General features: G+C 44.8%; 2 protein-coding genes across 4 annotated transcripts in view; one reads left to right on the top strand and one right to left on the bottom strand.

Annotated features, from left to right (window-relative positions):
• Window positions 1-23,396, bottom strand: part of TBCD (tubulin folding cofactor D) — a 2,218,561-nt gene that overhangs the window by 1,544,583 nt on the left and 650,582 nt on the right. The window lies entirely within an intron of this gene.
• ZNF750 (zinc finger protein 750) lies at window positions 7,789-21,417 on the top strand. Its single transcript, XM_086930599.1, has 3 exons — window positions 7,789-8,205; window positions 14,639-16,269; window positions 18,352-21,417. Exons 2-3 carry the CDS (start codon window positions 14,834-14,836, stop codon window positions 19,061-19,063), a joined length of 2,148 nt encoding a protein of 715 aa, XP_086786725.1. The 5' UTR covers window positions 7,789-8,205; window positions 14,639-14,833; the 3' UTR covers window positions 19,064-21,417.

Raw genomic sequence — 23,396 nt, 5'->3', positions numbered from 1 at the left:
TCTTAATTACCGGAAGCCAGTGAAGGTGCCTTAAATGAGAAGAAATGGAAAAATGAGAGGGAATTTTCCAAATGAGGTGGGCAGCCGAATTCTGACTGAATTGAAGCTGTTGCAGAAGAAAGGCTGGAAGGCCCAGATATAGACAATTTGCATAGTCCAATTTAGTTGTGACCAGCACATGGACAACCGTTTTTAATGAGGATCAGTATGGGATAGAGCATTCTGACGAGGCGTCTCAGGGTGGCCAAACAAGAAGCAAAGAGAGATTTCACTTAGGGTTCAAAAGTAAGATGAGAATCAAATTATACCACCAGGTTTTTTGCCTGCCGAGTCATGGGTCTCCTGCCTCAGGTGACCACCACATGCTAGCACCTGGAACAAGCTTAGTGCCAATGAAAAGAACCTCTGATTTTCCTGAGTTGTTTTAGATATCTTTTCTCCATCCAGGCTACCGCCGGTTTCAGACACAGCTTAAGAGAACTAAGATATGAAGGTGTGTGTTCCTGGAAAGCAAGAAAGAGCTATGCGTCATCAGCATAAGAGACCACCTGCACCCACTACGCTTCTACCAATTTGCGAAAGGGTCCAGAAAGATAATGAAAAGAGTTGGGGTAAGGGCTGATCCCTGGGGGTCTCCAAAAGGCAGTCGTTTGGAAGAAAATGTAAAAGAAGGAAGAAAAACCGCTTGGGAGTGATGTGAAATAAATGATTTCCACCAGTTCAAGGCTTGGCCTCTGACACCAATTCTTTCAGTTCTGTCAAGTAAGGTGGCACGAGAAACTGTCAAAAGCCGAGGTCAAGTCCAGCAGCATGAGCAGAACAGGCGAACCCTGATCTAGTTTTTCCTAGATAAATTCTGATACCTCTAACAGAGTGGACTCAGCCCAGGCGGAAGCCCGATTGAGAATCATGCGGCAGAGAATTAGATTCTAGGAAATGTGACATCTGTATATTGACCCTTTTCTCTAGCAGTTTAGCTACTGTGGAGGAGAAGAGAAATGGGTCTAAAGTTGCTCAGAACCTAAGGATCTGCTGATGGCTTTATTAGTAGTGAAAGTAGAAGAGCGTGTTTCCAACTGAGTGGAACCTCACCCAATTCCATGAATGTATTTAGCAACATGTTTATAATGGGGGTTCACCACTTCAGACGGTAGCCAAAAAGGCCGTAGATAACGTAAAATAACGTCATAATCTGCTGGTAAATTATAATGGAACAAGTTAACTATTGCTACCAATCTAAAATACTGTAATTGAGTTGCAAGCATTTGCATTATGAGCATTGCATTTATTATTGTGCATCAGGAAATCAGTCTTTTGTTAGTGACCTAAAGACCCTTTTTGTAGTCTAGGATGGATATGAGTGTCATCAGCAGACGAGTACAAACAGACAGCAATTGCCAATTATTGCAGGCAGATGGAACACTGCCATATCGAAGGCGTTGAATGATGGAGCTGTTCTGTGTTATACCTGTTTGGCATCCTATTCTGGGTGTGATTGGTGCTTGGATACAGCATTTTTCACTGTGGGAGTTGTTTAAGTACCTGCATCAAATAAGCTGATGGTTTCTGCTAACTTCTGTACAGGCCAGAATCTATATTTCAAAACAACATATTTTTCAAGTGTACAGTTTTAAGGACACAGAAGGGAAATAATGTATGTTAAGTTATGTTGCGTTGATTTGCAGAGTGTGCTTTCACCCAGGAGGGTATACTGGCGCTGAGGAGGTTTAAGTCCAGCCAAATGTAGGCCCTAGTGGGACTCCTTGAAAAGGCCTTCAGCTTATTGAGGAATTCAAGAAGTGAGGAGGAGGCTCTTATGTGCAGTGACAAGTCGTTCCACGATATAGGAGCGATGAAAGAGGAGAAGGCTTGACGCCGGATCCGATTTTCCATATGTGTGTGATTTCTGCAAGTAGGAGTCCGGACAAGCAGAGGTGTCTGTAAGGTTTGTGAAAGCAGATGCAATTGTTGAAGTATGCTGAACCAGTGTTATGTAGTGCCTTGACAGTATGGGTAAGGAGTTTGCATTGTGCTTGTTTGTGCATGGGAAACTAGTAGAGCTCCTTCAGGCGTGGCGTGATGCGAGTGCTGCGTGGGAGGTGGAGAGTGATTCTGGCCACTGAGTTCTGAATGGTCTATAGCCTTCTGATACGTTTTTTGTCAATCCCAGCATAAAGAGTGTTCCCGTAGTCCAGCTTGCCTGAGACCAAAGTGCGCATGATGGTTTTCGAGGTGCTGACTGGGAGCCATTTGAAAATCTTTCTCAGTATTAACTGGGTGGTTATGTTGAGTTTGCGGTTTATGATGCTACCAAGGTTCTTGGCGAAGGTGGTAGGGGTGGGTGTCAGTCCGAGCTCTGTTGGTCACCAGGCGGAATTTCACTGAAGTGCTCTTCCCGAAGATCACGATTTCGGCCTTGTCAGTGGTAAGCTTCAGACAGCTAGTCTTCACCCAGTGGGCGAATTCAGTTGTTCAGGCATTGAACTTGATCCCGGTACAGGTGTTCTGTCGGTGAGGAACAGAAGGAGTGGAGTATCATGGGTGACATCAAGCGTTCATGGAATCACAATTTTCATTCTAGACATTAGAGCAGACTGAAGGCAAATCAATGAGGCAATAGAGAGAAGTTTGCACTCGAACTACTGTGCCTAACCTGAACTGCACAAGATCACTTCTCAACACACTAGGTATCCATTGGTTGTAGAGTTGACACACAAACATACAAACATGTAACATGGTGCTATATAACCACATGGTCCTATATTACCACGGAGACGTTCTGATGACATCATAAACCATGAGGCCTAAAGCAGAGGGGCTTATAAATGTCGCTATAAATCGAAGATGATAATAAAGAACTATCTTAAACATGTTTCCCGTTATGTACTTTTTGTATTAAAATGTTTTTAATGGTGTTTTTCCTCCAACAAGAAAAGGTGTACTGAAAATAGTAGGTGGAAACTAAAGTATACTATTCAGTTGCCTGCTGCAAAGAAGAGAACAATACCTCATTATGCGGTCAAGAATGTAGAATTTAGGGGGAAAAAACGATTGTGTTGTTGAAATCCCGATTCTGTAGGCAGAAGGGAGAAACTGGTGGTGTTCTCTTCAAATTGTAGCTAAGAATGACCACTGAATGGAATTAGAATGGATTAATTGTTATGATTAGATTGTTCATAAACAAAGGACAATGAACAGGGCCAGTGGAATTATTCAGTTTGGTGGCTGCAGTGTTTACAAAATTATGGATTTACTGCACTTGCCACATAATTTAGAGCTTTCAAACAAAACGATTGTTTCTAGCTCCACTTAATTAAAATAATCCTATCAGAGACGATACCTCCCCCTGCCACATTACTTGCATTTTCTGGCAGCATAATTCAGCTAATTGTGTCACATAATGTGGAACCATTTCCATACAATAGTAGTGGCTCTGACAATAGTAAAGCTCTGTAGAGTGGTTTGAAGGCCGTCACACTGTGATTTAAACCACATTTCACAGAACCGTAAAATATTATTCGTATTTCATGTTTTTCTGTGAATTATGTGTTTTATACAATTATATTCTGTGCAATAAAGGTACTAAATCATTCCTCTTTTTTTGTAAACACAACTTCCTAAACTGAAATGTTACTGTATCTAGGTATGGACATCTCAGATGGCGGCTTGGTGGAACTCTCGGTTTTAAGTTTCTGGTTCATGTAAGTGTGAAATTCTAATTATTGTAAGAATTAATCTTGTGTGCATACGTAATTGTGTATATATGCTGTATTTATATATTCTTGATCATAGAAAGGACTGTAGAGCGTAAGGAAGCATTTGTGTAAAAACTTGATAAAGCACTTTTTGACGAGTTGTCTGATGCTCAATGCACAGATCAAGGAAGCTCGTCCCATGAGTTTCCTTTTAGCATTTCTTACTCTGGAGCTTGTAATGTTGCCACATGCTTCACGTTGGCCTGCTGAGATAGAGAGTTTACAGTGGTTCACTCTTCAAAAATGTCTTGTTGTTATGTCCTAGTCTTGACATTGTAGTCTGCATCTAACCCATTGCCTTGTTCCATGTGTGGAAACCTATTAGGTCATATGCAATGACAAGTTGTGTGCTGTCCACATTCATTAGCAAAAGGCATTCGCGAAGGTTTGGCTTTGAGCTGTTGGCAGAGATCTTAGGCTCCATCTTAACAAGATTTAGTTTATCCTAACCAGACTGTGTGCCATGCAAGGAGCCAGAAACCTGGGTAAAGGCCTCAAGTGCCATGGCTAACACTACCTTAGGCATGGTTCATCTTTGGAGGACACCCGCATAATTATGATAACTATGATTGAGCGGATTAGTTACAAGAACATACACTAATCATGTGATAAACTAGACTCGTGGAAGCGGGAGCGTACCTTGATCAGTTTAAATGGCTTTTTAAAATACTTATTGGCACTTCCTCAAAGTGCTCCAATGTACGGTTGCCATATCGAGCTAGGCATCGATTATTTAATTGACATCATCAGATGTCAGCTGATCCTTCTATGGCACCGTATTTGGAACAAACCCCAATGCCACTTAACCCGTTCTTTGATATCTGATTGTTTATCCTTGGCGAGTTGGAAAAAAATTCCCTGGTTATTGTACGTTTCCTACTTCCTAAAGGATTTGAACCACACATCTTACTTCACAGAGCCCTCTTCAACATCTGACATTAGTAGAAGTGCTCTGAAAAATCTCTGCCTAAACCATCTTAGGGATTTACGCCTCTCTTGTGAAGTGTCTAAGCCTACAAATGTGCAGATCCTAATGGTCCAAACCTCCCCTGGTATTCAGCCGTATTTAACCTTTTTCCTATCCAACCACGAAAAATATGTTCTAACTAGGTTTCGTTTTAATTCTTTTTTCCCCGACTTGTTACCTTCCCCACCGAGCTAAATTGGTCCCACGGTCTGACCAAATGTCCGTGTTATGGTGTATCACCTCAATCGACCATCCACCTAACTTTGTTCTGCCGATATTATGAGCAACCACGCAAGCGCTGGATTACCCCGCTCGTTCGACAAATGGGGTTGAGAACTTGTCGGCCAGCCTTTCTGGCACTTCAGCTATTAGACTCACAACATGTAGCCAAATATGTAGCTCTTTTCTTAAAATCATGTTTGAAAATACGCTGTAAAATTGGGTTATCATCTCCCTGATTCTATGTTCATTAGAATTAATTTGTAAAATGGTTTTATCAAACGTTTTTGAACAACATTTAGTTTTTATCGTGTGTATAATAACATTGTGTTTTTAAGAAATTTTATCTGAATTTTTATGATGTACTTTTTATAAGTTTTTGACTTGAATGGAGGAGTGGGAGCTTCAGATATCTCAACAATCACGCTGGTACATCTTGTTAAAACACATATGAGAAGCCAAACCGGAGGGGGCTTAAGGGCAGTCGAAAGAGAGAGGGGTGCGGATTGTTAAGGTGTCTTAAAACGCAATATTTTTCAAACTAGTCAAAAATGTTAAAGGCCTTCAATACATAGACCGGAGAGAGTATGTGTATTTTGTCAGTGTGTGCATGTAAAAGTCCCAGGTGAAATCACAGACACTTCATATTACCCGACTAAAATCACTTGTACCCAACCAATTACTACAGAATACATGTGTTAGGGGATGTAAGACCCCAACCACCCCCCTGGAGCTACGGCGCTGCGTGGAAGGAAATCTTACCTGGACTGGTGGTGGGGGACTTAGGGTTTAACATCAGAAGTTCCTAGTTTAAATTCCACAGACTTCTTTAATTTTCTGTTTGTCACTAATTGATAAGTAGTTGCTCAGTGGTGACCGCCTACAAACTGTGGTTGTTGGCATGAGAGCCATACAAAGAGCTCGAGTCTTCGCACGTTACTTCCTGGACTGCAGGAAACTGAATGCAGCTCAGGGCTGAGGGCAGTCAATATCACGGCACAGTGAGTGTAGCCTCTGCCGATCACTGTGTTGTGATGAAACAATTGTCGGTTTGATGGTGGCCAGCATTACATGCATATAAAAATTCGGGCAACAACGAGGGTCAACTTCAATAATCCCTATTTGTACAAATGGAGTTAACTTGTAAAACACAGGAATTTGTTTAATACATTCACATTTGCTTCGCACTCACCTGGCGCCTCGCCGTCACACCCCTTTCGTTGACTTGCCCACCACCAGGGGCGGATTGGCAAGGGGGGCATTCGGGAATGGGCCGAAGGGCCGGTGCCTCAGTGCCCTCTGTGGGCCGTTTTTTTTCTCCCCTGTCCCAGTCCACAGAGAGTGGACTAGGGAAGGGGAGAAAAAAAAACGGCCCACAGAGTCCACGGAGACAGAGACATAGAAAATGAAAGCAGCCTCGCTGTGCGGCCAGACAGCGATTGTCAGCTGTGGCCTCTCCTTCACCCCTGCCCTGCCAAGCAATCAAGCTGAGGCTGGGCTGGGCTATGGAAGGGGTGATTGTTTGCAATAATCGGCCTCCCTGGGGGCCAGGTGTTTCTCAAGCCTTTGAGCCATTTTCACCTCGGCCCCCCTGGGGCCCACGCAGCCCAGAAACGGTGTTAGTCTTAACGCCTCGCCCACAGCCCTTCACATTCAGGGCATAGTGGGCGAGGAAGAATGGGTCTTGCTGTGGGGGCCTGGTGATGTTTGGAATTTTTTTGTTTTATTTATTTATTTGTGTTTCTTTATATAGCGCGGACTTTACCCGAAGGTGTCAGAGCGCTAATTATAAGTGGACAAATTACAAAAGCAAACGTTAAGTTACATGAATCAACAGTGACAATAGTGAGCAGCCAAAATACAAGAGGAGCAAACGATACATTACAGGAGGAAAAAGAGATATGTGTGCAGGTTACAAAAGCGTACAAAATACAAGTAGAGGTATAATACTGCAATTAATGGCAGACACTCCAGCACAAGAACAAACGTTACGTAGGCAATGGTGGCACTTGTGCAAGTATCTAAAGCAAACAAATGTGAGAGGTAGCAAACAGTGTTACACAAGAGAAAAGTGACGTGTGCAAGTTACAAAAGGGTACCATACACAGGTACAAGGGTAATACTACAGTAAATGGTAAATACTCAAACTGCCAGAACACACTGGGAAGGCACTTCCCATGCACCAGCTTCTCCTCAGCCTCCCCCCTGGCTACCTGGCTACCTTGGATGACCCAGAAAGCTGTGTTTTGTGCTCCCCTGCCAGGACATTTTCCCAAGGCCTGGAGGGTTGATTAATTTACTAATTGCAGGGGCCTTACCTCTGTTCATGTGCTCCTGAGCTGAAGGTCTGGGGAGGGCTAAGTAGGTTAGTAATAGCAGGGTCTTTGCTGCTTTTCAGGTGCTCCTGTGCTGAAGGTCTGGGGAGGGCTAAGTAGGTTAGTAATAGCAGGGGCTTTGCTGCTTTTCAGGTGCTCCTGTGCTGGAGGGCTGGAATAATTTTGTGACAAAAAGGGGCCTTGCTATTTTTTTTAGTTGCTCAGCATATAGGCCATTGTCACCTTGGCCCTGTGTCCTGTGCAAGAACAGTTTCCTCCCACTTTCATTCTTTGTCTGTGCAAATGGTGTTTCATGAAAGGCCACGCCCCTTAAATATTGAATCTTGAATGTGGGCCACTTTTTTCGTCGGTGCCCGGGCCGAATTGTGATCCCAATCCGACCCTGCCCACCACACCCTTCCCTGTCTAACAAGCTTAATTCTCTCCACATCGGTTAAGGGGCTGCAGGGTGGGCGTGGGAACCCACTCTTTATCCCCCAAGTACAGTGTGCACAGAGGTGCGCCTTCGCCCACTTGGCACAAGGGTGCCCGGGTACAGGTGCACAAGAGCCTGCTTGTTCCCGGCCACACAATCCTCAGCACACGCAGGCCTTGCAAGATCAGGTGCTGAGGTAATGCGGAAAGGAACAAGTGCAGCAGGAGAAGCAAACACATGAACCGTGGCTCGAGGCTGGAATAATATCAGGTGCATCTCCACAGCCCCGGGGCTCGACTCCTTCGCTTTAAATCCCGCCCTCTGACGCCGCCGCGTTCAGTCGCAGAAGGAGCAGGAGACGGGCACCTGTGTGGCGTGTGTGCGCGAGGAGAGCTGCTGAGGCACCTGTGAGGCGTGTGTGCGCGCGGAGAGCTGCTGAGGCACCTGTCTGTGTGCGTGCGCACTGCGAGCTGCCGAGAACCCCGCGTGACAGAAACCCCTCGCCGCTCTCAGGTAACCGCTGCTCGGGCTCTTTTACATTCTACCTCGAAGCAGGGCGCGCGGGGGAGCGTGACACCTGTCAGCTCCAAACTCCGCGTCCCAGCCATGTACCTGCCATTGCCCGTCAGCAGGTGCTGGGCTGTGCAGCGGGGCGCGCGCTGACAGGAGCCAAAAGAAACTTCCAATTACAACAAAAAAGTTAGCTTTGCAACTGAAGTTTCAGGATTTCTGCCTCGGTGGCTGCTTCTGGAGCGTGGCTGGTGGGCTGAAGGCAGCAAAACCTTTTACGTCGTAACTTTGTCTGGAGTTTAAGTTGGAAACGGAGGTTCCGTGCAGTGCGTTACTGTAAATAGTTATTTTTAATTGCATGGGGCTGATGCTAAAACACTGTTTAGCTAAAAAGCGTGCAAGAGACACGAAGTCATTACAACCCGTTTTACTAGATACCAACTGGGGACATTTAAGTTACATTCTAGAATGGTTTTGGCTGTGTCCGTAGCATAATTCACGTTCGTCTTTTGTATCGAGTGATCACAGTGAGAAAAGGAAGTAGCAACACGCTTAGTTCGACAAACCATAGCGTCAAACTGTCATATATAATGCAAAACATAAGAATGCTATTTATAAGACGGCTGTAGGATACACCCCGCAGTTCTGATGAGAATTAGTGGGGTTTTCGCCGAGTAAGGACACGTTTGCCGGATGGGCTACTTTGGGTGCATGGCCAGTTAGCGAGTTCAGCTTTCTTCAGGTCTTCTCTTGGTTTGCTCTGGATTTCTTCCATTGGACAGGTTGCTGAGCAGGTATTTACTGTTTGTGGTTGACAGTTTGGTTCTAACCTGAACTGGTCCGGCGCACTACGCTCAGCTTTGGGAAAAGGCTGCCCAAAGCTGGTTTGTAGGAGTCTCCTCTTGCCAGTAGGAAAATCCAACTTCCCTCAACTTTGCGGGTGAATTGTACGCTCTGCTGTTTCCCTTTAACTCTCGCTTGCAGGTTTCCTGGGATCGTTATTAGTTGCAGAATGAACACCTATGGTTTGGTTGTACTTTAGTGAAGGTGTGACCTCGTGGGGAAGTTATCGGCGGTAGTTATCAGATGGTCAGGGTTCGAATCGATCCCTCCCAGCCTGGCCTGACCACGTACTGCGATCCTTCCTGTGATCCCTGATTTACTTACGTGTTTGTGTGTTAAGGAAGTAGTCGTACAGGAGTACTATTTTTAGGTGCTCTTATATGCCTTTGTGAATTGGAAAGAAACGACATAGTCCCCAACTGGTTAAAGTGCAAAGAGGACAGAGGCATTTCTATGTGTAGTAAATGGATATGAAGATTCCCATTGTAGAGTTTTTGAGGCCAGTTCAAAGGCAGGTAAGAGACTACTTAGAGTACGGTGGAAGTACGCTTTCTGTGCTCCCAGAAGCCTTTTTGAATCGGACACTAAAACTTCCAACTCCCAGTTGGTAAAACTGCAAAGAGCACTTTACTGTTTGTACTAATGGAAGGTGAATACTGGCATTTTGGATGCTCTGTAGAAATTCGCAAAGGGACGTGAGAGTACCTAAACGAGCACTGTGGGTCTCTCATGGGATCTACTGTTCCACGAATCCACCTGGCGCGCCAGCTCCCTATTCGGCCAAAACTGGAAGCACTTAGGATACCTGGGGCTTCAGTTATTTCTAACACAGGACACTCACAGGAGCGCATGGACACCGGCCCGGTGCTAGCAAAACAGCCTAGAATCGGAGCACCGCATTCGTGCGCTACGCACGCTGTCTGGCAATAGTTCTCCAGTTAAGCAATAACATACACTTTTCCTTTTTAAGATACACATTTCCTTCATTAATGTATTTCCATCCACGGCCCGGGAAATGTTACTCATCTGCGCTCTAATTTGGAACCAATGAAAACGCGCAGAACAAACCCCACTGTGCAGCCTGCTCAGAGCTGCTTAACTGTAGCATCTGCCTGGCAGGTTCGCAAACGGCTTCTCGATTTGCCTATTCAAATACCAAACGCCGGACCCGTTCTGAAGCAGAAACAGATTTGCATACTAGTCAGACGACATATTTTAAGTAATTCTAGCTGCTGGGCTTCTCAAAGTGGAAAAGCACCACCGAGAGAAAACTGAGCACAAAGTAGAAAGTGCTTAGAAGACGGTAATGCAAGGTAGGGTCCACGTCACATTTTTAGTATAACCTCAGATAAATATACGCGCAAAGAAATTAAACTGTTAACGTTTATCTAGTATTGATTATTTAAAAATCTGCAGAGCCCGGCCCTTCTGGGTCTATGTTGGACACAGAACCGTGTCGGACATTTAATGAAGCGCTTACAGGGCAGGGCGGTGCAGCTCGGCGCAGAAGTTTCCTAGTATTGCGTGCTGCGTTGAACACTCCATGGCACCTTGTGAGCAATCCACAAGGAATGAGAGTCCGGGGCACGTTGCGAGGATGGGAGTTCAGATCCCCTGTTGCATGAACCAAAGGCTAGGATGAGAATGCAACCTTGGTGTGTGATGAGCACTGGCGAAGCACGAATTTTTGGGCCAAAGTATTTAATGTGTGGTGACATAGGTAGCACCACCGCTCCTCAGACCCCGTACGTGCATTACTGGTTTATGCGAAGCCTCGATGCATACTTGCAAGGCCGCGGCACACCTGCCCTCCTTCAACAAGGCTCGATGTTCCAAATGGGAAAGATAAGAGCGGTACCGTGTCCTCTCCGGCGCACTGGGGCGCTCTGCTCACAATCACGACACGCTACGGCGCACAGCAACAACAAACGGTCATAGATGGCATCTGAAAAGGTGGCAAGGCCTAGAGGAGCGAAGCTGTGTTCTTTGCGAGGAGGCCCTGCAACGCGGGGTCTCATTTCTTAATCTTTACAAGACATCTCTGCTCTGAATGCAAATTCAAACTGACGATGCGGCCGATAAAAGCAGGGCTTTTGTTTGTTTTGACAACTGTAACCTCCCTACGCGCAATTAGCACCGGCGTTCACTGGAGAGCGCCAACAATGGCAGGTGGGGACTGACCGGCCGCGCTCCCTCCGCCTGCCCCCGAACAGCGAAATCAAGAGCGGACAAGCCCGTCGCTCTGTCCTCCGCGGTACATGGCTGTCCGACCGAGCACAGCACGGCCAGGGGCCCTCGCCGCACCTGACCAGACTGGACGGACCCAGCCACTGTAGGCACGGACAACAGGCCTCGGCAACACCCTCCTAAGTGTAATCTACGTTACCGACCTTGCAAGCATGGGGGGCTGAGCAGCGCGCCCGGCATGGGAACCCTGCTAGAACCAGCAGGTCACAAACTCATCGCGGGAGTGGGTGCCACTGCCCAACTGCTGGCAGATTTGACATTATAACTCGCGGAGGCCCACAAACGCACAAACGTGCATATAAACGTATACCGACGGAAAAGCACAAACGCGGAGCTGAATTATGTGCACAACAACTAAACAGTTCTCCCTGGCACGGCCATGTCTGACACAGAACCTATGCCCAGGGCACGCCGACTCTCGCCTGCTGCCCGGGGCTTCCCTCGCAAGACCCCAAACTGCTACCAGTACCCAAGGCACAACCAGTGGTAAACTCTACTGGGAGCACAGCCGTATCCATTGATGGAAAATGTACTGCTAAGCCAAGTGGCCAGGAACGGGTTAATTTGCCTATGCAACTTAATTAAACATGCCTCTGCAAACTAAACTGCAGAGGTCTGTGTGGTGGCGGTTTTCTAGGCACGTGGGCATCCACTGTTGGTGTTAACCATGCTTGTTTCTGGGCAGTGTTTTGTATTAACATGTTATCCAGAGGCAGTGAAACAGCAGCCAGGCTCGGAGTTGTGGGATCCCAACACGACTGCTGATCACTGCCCCTGGCACACAACAGCAACCGCTGCCTCAACCGACAGCTTCCAGGAAAGCCCATGCAAATAAGCTGTGCAATATATGCAAAAACACCCCAGCGTGACATTAGCACAACGTCCCCCTTTAACCCGAGCGGCTTTCACCAGTCCATAGCATGAACCACCTTGCACGCGATGCGTGCCCCTACAGTTCGCATTCCTGCTAGTTTCGGGCCAGCAGCAGAAGCGTTCAGCCTGAGTCAGCATTCAGACCCGCTGCTGCTGTCTAGCGATGAAATCATCACTTTTCAGCATTTGCCATAACATCTCTGAGCCTAGAAGAAAGTAGCGCATGAGAACTGCACCCGGAGAGGTTCTCACGCCTTCAGGTTCAGCGTGCAGGCAAACACATGCCGGCACAGGCCTGGGAGACGGATCCGAAGTGTATAAAGCTTATCACATCACCGGGCAGAGTAATGTTTCACCCTCTGAGAGCAGGCAGGCCCTGAATCACAGTCAGTCCACAACTCTGCGGCGGCAGCGAACAGTCAGAGTGTAGACTCCAGGCAAACACGTGCTCGGAGGGGGCACAGGCTGGCAGAGTGCCCTGTGACAGATCTACCGTCCTGGTGCCTGCCTGGTAGTGCTCTATGCTTGCCCCGGTTCATCTGTACGGCCAGGTACTACCTACCCTACCGTAATCTCCCTAGTTCGGCATGCTGGGGTACAACGACTCACCACCCACAGCTCAGACTGCGCCCAGGAAAATACTCAAACAGAAATGGGAGGAAAATTCGAACATTCTCCCTGTGGCCTGCTTCAACCTTCTCTCCAGCAGCCACACCACGAAGCTTTTCAGAAACACTGGCTAACCATATAAAGCAACGCCTTTTCTACGTTTTTTGTGTATGGAATAGCATCGGTGCCGCGTCAAACCATATTTGTAAACTTAAAAAAAACACACACCAACTTGGGAATTCAGTTCGCATCAACCGCTCCTCTTCTGAAGTCAACTAGAGAGTAAATGCGCACACGCATGCGCGAATCTCGCCGGCAAGATGTCACCACCGCCTGATCACGCCTTCCCCGTGAAGAATGAGAACAGGCCATGTTAAAGCAGGGTCTCGGCAGGGTACGGGTCTATGCAGGTCAAGTAGACGCATTGTGAATATTGTGTAGTGTTCTTGGATTGCTCTAGCAATATTCCTAGGGTCTACATTTCAGAAATGCACATACTGATGTGCAGTTCAGTTGTAGCACTCAGGTTTGATCTCCTTTGATGTGGTTATATGTCGCTATATCGAGACTCACTGTCTCGGAGGCACTACATTATTCAACATGACATTATGTCTGGCTGGGAGACCCCAGACTCCCATTTTTTACAATGTTATTTAGGCTGCTCATCCTTTTTAATATCGTGTTTTCGATATACACTTTCACAAACAGTGCCTCCTCTACAGTGACCCATGGCACCGTGAGCGGATCCTATGCAGGTGGGCGAATGCCATGCGCATTTTGTAATGCAGCTGTACCCGACCCATTCAGGTCTAGGACCCCAGAAACCTGTCAGCAGCTGATCGATACAGCTGGAATGTTCAGATCACAGGTTGGTTGGTTGCTCTGCCCAGATCAACAACTGTCCCTCAAGTAACCGAGTGCCCTGTTGAGATCCGACCGGGCTCAAATGCGAAGGCTCTCTATGGGCAGCCGATAATGACAACTGGCGTTCCAATAACCAATACCCAGCATCCGCACATACCAGAGGGAGTAAACCAATATACAAGCATTCCCTTGCGGGCCAGAAGGAAGGATGGCTCTTGGGACCCCGGGCCCCATGCTGGAGACAGTTCTCCCTCCCATGACCTTTGACAAGCCCCAACTCTTGGGAAGTGTCCACTCCCTGGGTGAGATCTAGGCCGGAGCAGACAGTCCCCACAGCCTAGCGCCTATGAATATAAGAACAGTAAGTAACACCTTACCATCATGAGGTTTCATAGGAAATTCTCAGACAAAAAGGGCCTGACCTGCTGTGCTGCGGGGGCCTCCAGCATGGATGTAATTTGCATTTTAATGACGTTTCCTTTACCACCATTACATTCGAATAAACAAATGAAAATACAATGAAAACTGGAGGGAATGGACCATTATTCTAGTCCAACATTGATCTAACTGACTCTGGACCACTGTTCACACTCGCCATTTTTTCACTTCTTTGATTCTAGTATAGCAAGCCACACTACTACACTCGTGGGGTTACCATGAAAGAGCAATTGACTCATTACACGAGGGGGGAGGCAAGGGTGGGGGGAGGGAGAGATAGAGAGAGAGATAAAGACAGAGAGAGAGATACCATTTCCTCACTTAAGCTTAGTGTGTTCTCCAGTTTTGCTTGGAGCAAAAAACCCTTGTGGTACATTCACTGTGTAACAGTGTTTGTTGAAGAGCCTAACCTGTTAATCTTCCTTAAAGTAGCAATGAAATATGTATGAGACTAAACTTTTCAAGCAACTGTGAAAACGCAGCATAAATCTGTATCTGAAGTAATTATTTTGGTGCAACTCAATGTGAAATGAGAGCTAACCTGAGTTTTTTTTTGTTACAGTTCCTGTACAACCTGCTAGAGCGACATAGCTTTCTCACACTTCTCCCCACCCCCAAGACCCTGGAGTGGTGGAGCAGGCTTCAGATCAACGCTCTGCTTCTAACTTCTTGAAAGAAACTCGAAAAACTGGAACGGTTAAAAGTCTGATGCCCGAACGCGTACTGCGGCTGGAGTAGATACTCTGAGGCCAGAAAAATGAGTCTGCTGAAAGAGCGCAAGCCAAAAAAGCCTCATTACATTCCAAGACCCCCAGGAAAACCTTATAATTTCAAGTGTTTCCAGTGCCCCTTCACCTGCAACGAGAAGTCACACCTTTTTAATCACATGAAGTATGGACTTTGCAAAAACTCCATTACTCTAGTTACAGAGCAAGACAGGAGCATCAAGAGCCCAAAATCGACTTCCTTGGATGGGAAGCAAACAAACCTGGTTGACTTCGTAGGGAAACCACCTTCCTCCAGCTCCACCTTGAATGGCCACCCTATCCACAACTCCAAACCCCAACACGACACATTGAAAGATGAAGTCAAAGAAAGCTTTGATTTCAGGAAGACCGGGCCAAACAAACCAATGACCCACGTTGATATACCAATAACACAGAAAGAAGTCACTCCTACTGTGACAGAACATTCAGTCAGCAAGACCTCAATTTCAGAAGCTACTACAAGAACATCAGCTTTTCTTCCAATCAGAGAGCACAGATTAATGAAGGCGTCAGAAGGCAATGATGGGACTCCCATACTATCAATGTCAAACATCAACAGCAAAGGGCCATCTCATTATACCATGAAGTCTGCATTTCACAGCCCAAGCAGCACCTGGAACCCAGCAGAATTCCCACACAAAGTCCCATCCGGGAAAACAGTTGGCCCCATATCGCACTACATTCCAGCTATGATTTCAGAATATCAACATTCATTTTATATGGAATCAGGGCGGCCCATGTATCAAACGTACGTCCTTCCGAACAACTCCCCGGAGTGTGACAGCCCAATGATATCTTCCTATGGTAACCCAGATCAAAGGCATTTTCTCCCTCATTCCAGTCAAGCTCCTGGTATCCCACTCCCCACACCTTTAAATCCATCCACCTTTGACCACTACAGGCTTCTGCAGCACCTGCACCACTCCCCTGCAATGCCATATGGATTTTACAGACCTTCTGAGCATTTCCCGTCCTATGGGGTGCGGCTTCCACATCCTGCTGCGGTACACAGAGAACAGAACTCTCATCCTGCTGAGGACACAACATTGCTCTACCCAGTGTCCTCAAGCCCATCTATTCGGTATTCTTCAAACTTGCATAAAAAACAGGACAACTATGAAAAAGTCCCTCCACTGCCACAATGTAAGAACAGTAATTCCAAAGACAATCAAAACGACTCCGTGAATGCTAAGATGAGCCCAAGAGCAGGGAGCGCTGCAACAGGTTCCCCAGGACGGCCGAGCCCAACAAACTTTACACAGACCAGCCAGCCTCCTGAAGGCCTGTTTGACCTGTCCGGAAAATCAACTGCGGATGCATCGGGCAAGCAGGAGAGGTCAGGAGAATATCTGACCGCCTTCAGACCTGTCGGACGATATGTCGAATTCGCTGCTACTCATTTCCAAAGCAGAGAGCAGTCTCCCAGGTAAGATCACTCTTATAACTAATTTCTACAGGCAAGCTACACTTCTGCCCCTTGACTTTAAATACCACCAGGAATGTTTACTTTGCTAAAGCAAAATAATAATCCAGCAGTAATTTTTATAATCGTTGTACCAAAAAATAATGATTATCCTTCCAGCCCCCAACATTATTTTTTTATATCTGGTATTATTCATGGATGCTATACTTGGTAGCCGGTTCAAGTCATACTAGCCAATCAATGTCGGAGAAACAGACATTTAAAACGAATCAATTTTGTTTTTAGCATTTCTACTACAAAAAGATTCGCAATAACTGTCTGTCGATATAGATATCGGTACATGCAAGCTGCGCCTTAACTAAACACGACAGTGTGTGCTTAGCAAACTGAAGGAAGGTTCATATAAAAAAGGCACAGAAACCCACCCACCGCTCAAGACCTCGTTTGAGTCCCTGAACCCTAGACTCTTCATCTTCAAGAAACATTGAGTCTCCAAGGGCAACTATTAGTTTGCACACTCCCATTTGACATTCCAAACTAGACGTTTACACAACTCAGTTTGCCATAAATACGTTTGAAAATAAGAAAAAGAACTGTTGTATCAGCGCACGTTAGGTTATTTCAGTGTGGAAGCTCACCTTAGTGGCTTCAGCAAGGATTTTGCAACTCTCGGCAGAATCCACAAAAGGGGTGCAGCAGAATGGTGTATTTTTGGCACAAACGTGTCACGTGCACACAAAGACAATTCTACTGGCAACAAAGCAACGTAATATTGCTAACAGTTTACCGACAGGGATATGGCAGGGTACCTACGAGCAGGGGGAGAATACACACCTAAATTACAGGTTTATTTGCACTGAATCTCAATATGTGCAGTAAATGATTAGCAATTATATGATATGATTCAAACATGATAATGGCTGTATGATTTTGTGAAATTTGCTCTTTGTGTATAAGTCAGAGAGATATAAAATGTCGACGAGACTCTGCACTTCCAAATATAGTGAGAAGAGAATTGCAACAAAAAAGAATAGTTTTAAATGAATGACTGTGCACTATGGCCAAGACATCCTAAAACAGTTTGAAAATACTTCACATCCTCCTCACAGCCCTGCTTATTATCTGCATGCTAAAGGCCACAGGGAAGCTACTCTTGACTGGCTCCTTACTCCTAAGAAAACAAAATCAGGAACACATGAGCGCAGGAACATGCGTTGTTAATAAGATGGCATGTAAGTGGCGTGCTAGCCGCTCATGCCAAATGCCAGGTGCTATGTGATCTTAAATGTCATGTTACATGGCAAAATTGAGCGTTCATGTTCCTGCACATTGAACCTTCATGTGACCTGCTTGTTTTCATCTTGTTAAGTAGCCAAAGTAGATGGAAATGTAAGTTGCTTCTAGCCACAATGGCACATTGAATAGCGTGTGTATAGCTCAGAAGTCCTAGATTAAGCCCGTCAGTCCCAAGAAGTGTACTGTAAAGGGCAGGCTATAGAAGTCCTTCTAAGCCATGCACGCATCATGCTACCACATGTCTTATAAGTCGTGCCCAAATTACGATATACCAAGTTTTCTAAGTGATGTAAGCTATTACAGGTCTCCCAAGTCACACATGCATTATTCTATCGCAGGCCTCAGTCAAACACACATCATGCTACTGAAGGCCATCGATGTCACGCAAATATCCTGCTATTTCAAGACCTCTACGTCATGCACTCATCACCTATCAAAGCATTCTAAATCATGCAAAGATTATGCTAATACTGGATGTCTACGTCATGCACAGGTCAAGATACTGAAGGCTTTCAAAGTCACATGCACATTATGCATGAGATCCTGAATGGTATCAATAGTTACAAAGACTTATTAATGAATCAAAATTAAGCTCTACTGTTTTCAAAGCAAATCCCTTAATATGAAAAATATTGGAACAACTTCACAGAGTGTGTGGTATATTTATTTGCAGTGTGTGATTGTGGACTATATATATTGCATTGAAGTAGCAACAAACTGAATGCTAGAACTTATATCTGAAACTCGCAAATAAAGAAATTAACAATATCTTCTTTTTTTCCTCTTCAGCATTGATGTTGGCAGTGACGATCTGCAGTACCAACCAGTAAACCTCATTGCGGCGTACGAGAGCTCCTCTCCGGTTGCGGAGGACGAGGATGCCCTCACGCCCCTCAACCTTTCTAAGAAAGCCGAGCCTATCCATGACCCTGTTGGGCAGCACGAATACCAGCATGCCAACCCCTCAGACCCTCAGCATTTTACAGATGAGCAGGACATGCCTCTGAACCTCTCGGTGAAGGACACCTGCAGTGGGGCCTCTCGCTGGACAACTGCGCAAAGTCCACTGCCCAGTGAGGACACACCACCAGCCCTTCAGCGGAGTGATGCAGATAGCCCCGGGATGCAAGGGTGCAGCATGCTAAAGGAGCAGAACGCAAAAACATGCGATGACAGTCAATCTCAAGACTTAAAAACTGTGGACAACTGTGATGAGCAGAAACAAACCGCGGCTGTTGCCCTATGTCAGCTAGCGGCATATAGTCCCAGCAGAGGAATTATGGGCAACGAGGATGTACCTTCACAGGACACTAGTTCTGAGCAAAACAACGTAGAGTCAAGCTCTGCAGTCAAGCAGGACATTACAGAAAACAGCAAAGCAAGAGTGCAAAAGAGAACAAACGGGAAAGACTCTGGAAGACTGCAGAACGCATCGAAGAAAACAAAGGTAGCAGATCCTGGCAGGGTGTTCACTTTGAGAAAGAGGCCGCGAGTCTCCTAACAAACAAACACAAGTTGCTCATAGGATGGGGACTTGGGCCTTGCATGGATTCTGTCGCTTGGTGGTGTAGCCTAGCTACAAATTTGCAGTCAAACAAAGAGTTGGTGCTTTGAGAACCGCAGTGTGAAGGTATCATTTAATTTATAAAATCCTCGATTTCTAATGGGAAATCTCCAAACCACTTAGACAGAAAGAAGCAGTTTTCAAAATAAACTGAAGGCACTAAAAAGTAAGCTCCCTATAAGGAATCTTCTTTTCGTTCATCGTCCTTTATCTCGGGCTCTGACTGCTGTTTAATTCTTTCTATTTGTTTTGCTTTAACATTTTTTTACCTCAAAATCTACCTTTTACTTGTATTCTTGCCTACCCAGGTTTCAGGCTCCGGTGTCTGTTGAAGCATAAGTGCCTTAGACCGTGGAGCTTTATGCAGTTCAAATATGCGATTTCTGTGTCGGCATCGTTTGTGTGTGTTTTTCTATCTTCCTGGATTGCTTTTCATGCTTAGTGCTGCCTTGAATAGGGCACTGTTCAAGACAAGTATTGTAGACCCATGAATGTCGACTATAAAAGGTGGGGAGATGGGGGGGGTCACACAGGTAACCTCACAAAACATTTGACCTCTGGTGGTATCACAGGGTTAAAGCCCATTCCCAAGCTAGGCTTCACAATACCGTCCTATTTGCTGGTAAGGAGTAACAAGAAGGACAAAGAATGTAAACTATAAAAGAGTAAAACTATCTCCAAAAACCCTGTTGGCATTCTGGAACAGCCTTGAGCTAGGGGTAGGAAAGTAGGCATCAAGGACTCCAAGAGGCAAGCCAAATGTAGCTAGTGCTGGCAACCCTTGTCCTGGCAACCCTTAATTGACACTCGTGCCTGGAAGTGATGTATTTGTCAAATATTTGACAAATTAACTAGTGTAAACGGGGGTATTACCAAAATATCCTTTTTTTGCAACGCCTTGGTGCTTTGAAAACAGAAAACGCTTAAATGGTAGCTCAATTTGCCTGAAAATAAGACACTGATTTCAGACAAGATCTGAGATTACTGATTAAAGTTAATCCTCTCCCCATATTTTAACCAATCAACTTCCATTTTAATAGGGTTGTATATGAGAGGAAGAAGAGATCAACTGTTCTAGAACCCATTGATAGCACTGTAACACATGCACCACAGATGGAGAAATAAACTCTGCAATGAATATTTCACAATCCTTCACATCCCATTCTTCTAGTATACAACTTCTCATTGTATATAGCATCTGCTAAACCTGTCAGGCTATCTTCTTCAACTTCCACTGTGTTACTTTAATGGTTTCCACCCTATCCTTGCTTTTAAAGGGAAACCTTAAAGTTGTACATAGAAAGCACTAAAGTATTTTAAGTTTTCAAAATCTTGTATATAAGTTAGGCCTGAAAACATACTTGTGGTTTCAGAAAAAGAAAACCTAATACTTCATTTAGAACTGCCTGGCTGTGCACTTGTTCTAGTTGGTTTGTGGTACCAGACCTGGAAAGCAGTGTAGACATGGAGTAATTCTGGGAGCCCTATCTGTGCACCCTACATCTCTACAGTAAAACGTTTCCAGAACTGTAATGATTCGTGGAGCTTGGAGGAGTTCAGACTACTGCTGGTCTCTGCCAGCACCTTTGACAACTTACTGTCCAGAACTTCTGAGACTTCAAGATCATAGCCTCAAAATCTACACACAAAATGAATAATCCATCACAGTAAAAAAAAAAAAAAAAAGAAGATTTTGATACTTGGCTTTTCTTGGGGAGGGAAAGATATTGACGCGTGATGCCTACTTACATTTGATTAAATCAGTCAAAGCACATAAGACAGGTTAAATATACACAGCTGGGGATTTAATCAGTCATTAATGCATCATTAAATTGACAAATTGTAATGCATTTGATCGAAAGTTTTCTGAAACAGCAAAACGGCAGGAGCAAGCTTTACATAATCATATTGTATAATTATTCATTTTTAAATAACTATTTTGTACATAAGTAGGAAAAAAGTTATTTGACGAATATTATCTAATTATTATATATTTATGGGCCTTTTTTATTTTTTTATTTTTACTTTATTGCGTCTAAGAATGTGAAATGCTGTACTTTGTGTACTTGAGGTAGGTCAGCGACCGCAAAATTATATTTATACTGATAATTTATTTTAGTAAAAGGGAAAGCACTGATGGGAGGGTTTTACTTTAATTGTATTATATATGTAAGAACACTAATTATAAAGTTCGTTGTTTCTGTTGTCTTGTCGTAGTGGATCATACAGGCTTATTTTAATTGTATTAAAGTTTATACAGTTTTTCAATAAAACCATTCCATATCCTGAAACTGTTCTTGATTTTGGTGGTATTTTGTTATGATGCAAAAATGGGAACTACTTCTCTTGAAAAAAGTTCTGAATATGTATTTTTCATAACATGAAATGTGGATACCTTCCTTGTTCTCCACATATTCTGGGGAGACTAAATTCTCAGCTTGAAGCACACAATAAGTGAATAAATAAATATGACTGACACTAAACCTGATGCAGGAATACCAGTCCCAGGCTAAGCAAGCTTAAACCCTGGTCATCAATGGATGACCATGAAGACACTATAGAAACCCAAAGTTTGTCCATGAACATAGAAACATTACACCTTCTTCCCAAGAGTTTTGGCACATGGAACTGGGATTTACACATGCAAAAAGAAGTTCTGCAACTGCAGAACGACTTTTCTGAATAACCGAAGTCAGTTTTGAGCGAGTAAAATTATTTCCACACACTGAGCATTCCATGTAAGTGCTTCGAATGTTGCAGGCGAAGGGCATTTAGAAGGAGGGAATGCCCTGGAATCTCGGTACCCTCCACTAACCTCCACAATTGTGGGCATTACTAAAAAAGTGTCCAAAGCACTCGTCCCTGAAAATGGTCAGAGAGTAACTCCTGTCAACCCCAGGAGTAATTCACTTTTCAGGAGAGAAATGAAAGAACCTACCTTCCCACCACCAAAATAACTGAGTGTAGGTTAAGAGGTTTCTTCAGAAGATAAAACAGTTCATGTGGTTGAAGTGTAACGTTCGCAAGAATCTAAAACATGCGAAAATAAACACATGCATGCTTTTGCTGGTAGAAAATGAAATCACAAATGTTTTCAGCATTACACCGAAAAAGCTGCGACTGGCACAGGTGTCGACGAGTAACTTAGAAAAGTTTTGCAGTTTTCAAACAGCTGGAATTGTACACCCTTGTAAACTGTTTAAAGAATTGAGGCGGTCTAGAAGATCCCACAACAAAATAAGTGATCCAACCAGTGAAAGGATCTGGGCCACAGTTTCATGAGCAGTGCCAGTCCAAGTCTGTACTGCTAATAAAGCGCACAGGTAAGACACTCAGTGGTTGAAGCCACTCTAACTAGTACCTCCTTGAAGACATAATCCAGTTGGAACCCTAACATTCCCCTGCCATAGTGTCCCTTGCTCTGTTACCGTCAACTGCCTTATCCCTTGTTTCTAAACAGTGACACTGTTACAGCTGGAGTTGCACCGTGTGCTTCTGTTCCTCACCTTACATTCTATTATTACCACCACCCACAACACAGAATTAACAGTGACCCAAGTCCCTGAACATGCACAGTTGTCATATCCAGTCACTGTGTTCCATCTCCTTTTTTCTATACACCTCGGGCAGTATTGCTGTAACCGTTCTACATATTCCAACTACTCACCTTTCTAATCACCCTCTTCTCTCTTCATTCCCTCTGCAGTATCTTTAGAGCTTAGTCCTATCTTTTCTTTATCATTAGTACATCCACCACCTATATAAATGATCTCCTCACCTTCCAAATTTCTCTGTCAAGGAGTCATAGATATTGCCCCTCATTCACTTTTTGCCAAATCCCCCCCTTCTTGTTACTCTGTCGGTGTCACTAGTATTCAGCATTAATTAACTATTCAATTCCTCGACTTCAAACCCACTAAAACAGGACTGTCTGCCTCATCCCCATGTCCTGCCCCTCTCCTGCCCATCTTCCTGCTGTCTTCCTGATAAGATGTTCATTTTCTGTTCCTAGTCTTAGCATTACCCTTAACTGCTCCTTATTTTTAAATTACATATTGACCCAAGTCGCTTATGTCACTTTCTACTTCACAATATCTGATCTAAGCCCCATCACCTTTTCAACTACTAAACTCCCTATACAAGACAATCTGCTAGTGAGCCTAGAACTAATGTTGTTCCCTGTGCATTGAACCTCAGATCAAGACCCTCTCTGTCGAACCAACTATGATGCTTTATTTCGTTCTCCTTTTCGCTTCTCAATAATTAAGCA

The sequence above is a fragment of the Lissotriton vulgaris genome, chromosome 7 (genome assembly GCF_964263255.1).
Source record: "Lissotriton vulgaris chromosome 7, aLisVul1.2, whole genome shotgun sequence".
In the NCBI taxonomy this organism is placed as follows: Eukaryota; Metazoa; Chordata; class Amphibia; order Caudata; family Salamandridae; genus Lissotriton; species Lissotriton vulgaris.
This window is presented reverse-complemented; position numbering and strand designations above follow the sequence as displayed.

Excerpts from the sequence above, each read along its gene's own strand:
- ZNF750 (XM_086930599.1), top strand. The coding sequence starts at position 14,834 with ATGAGTCTGCTGAAAGAGCGCAAGCCAAAAAAGCCTCATTACATTCCA. Across the intron at positions 16,270-18,351 it reads AGCAGAGAGCAGTCTCCCAG|CATTGATGTTGGCAGTGACG; the intron begins GTAAGATCACTC and ends TTTCCTCTTCAG.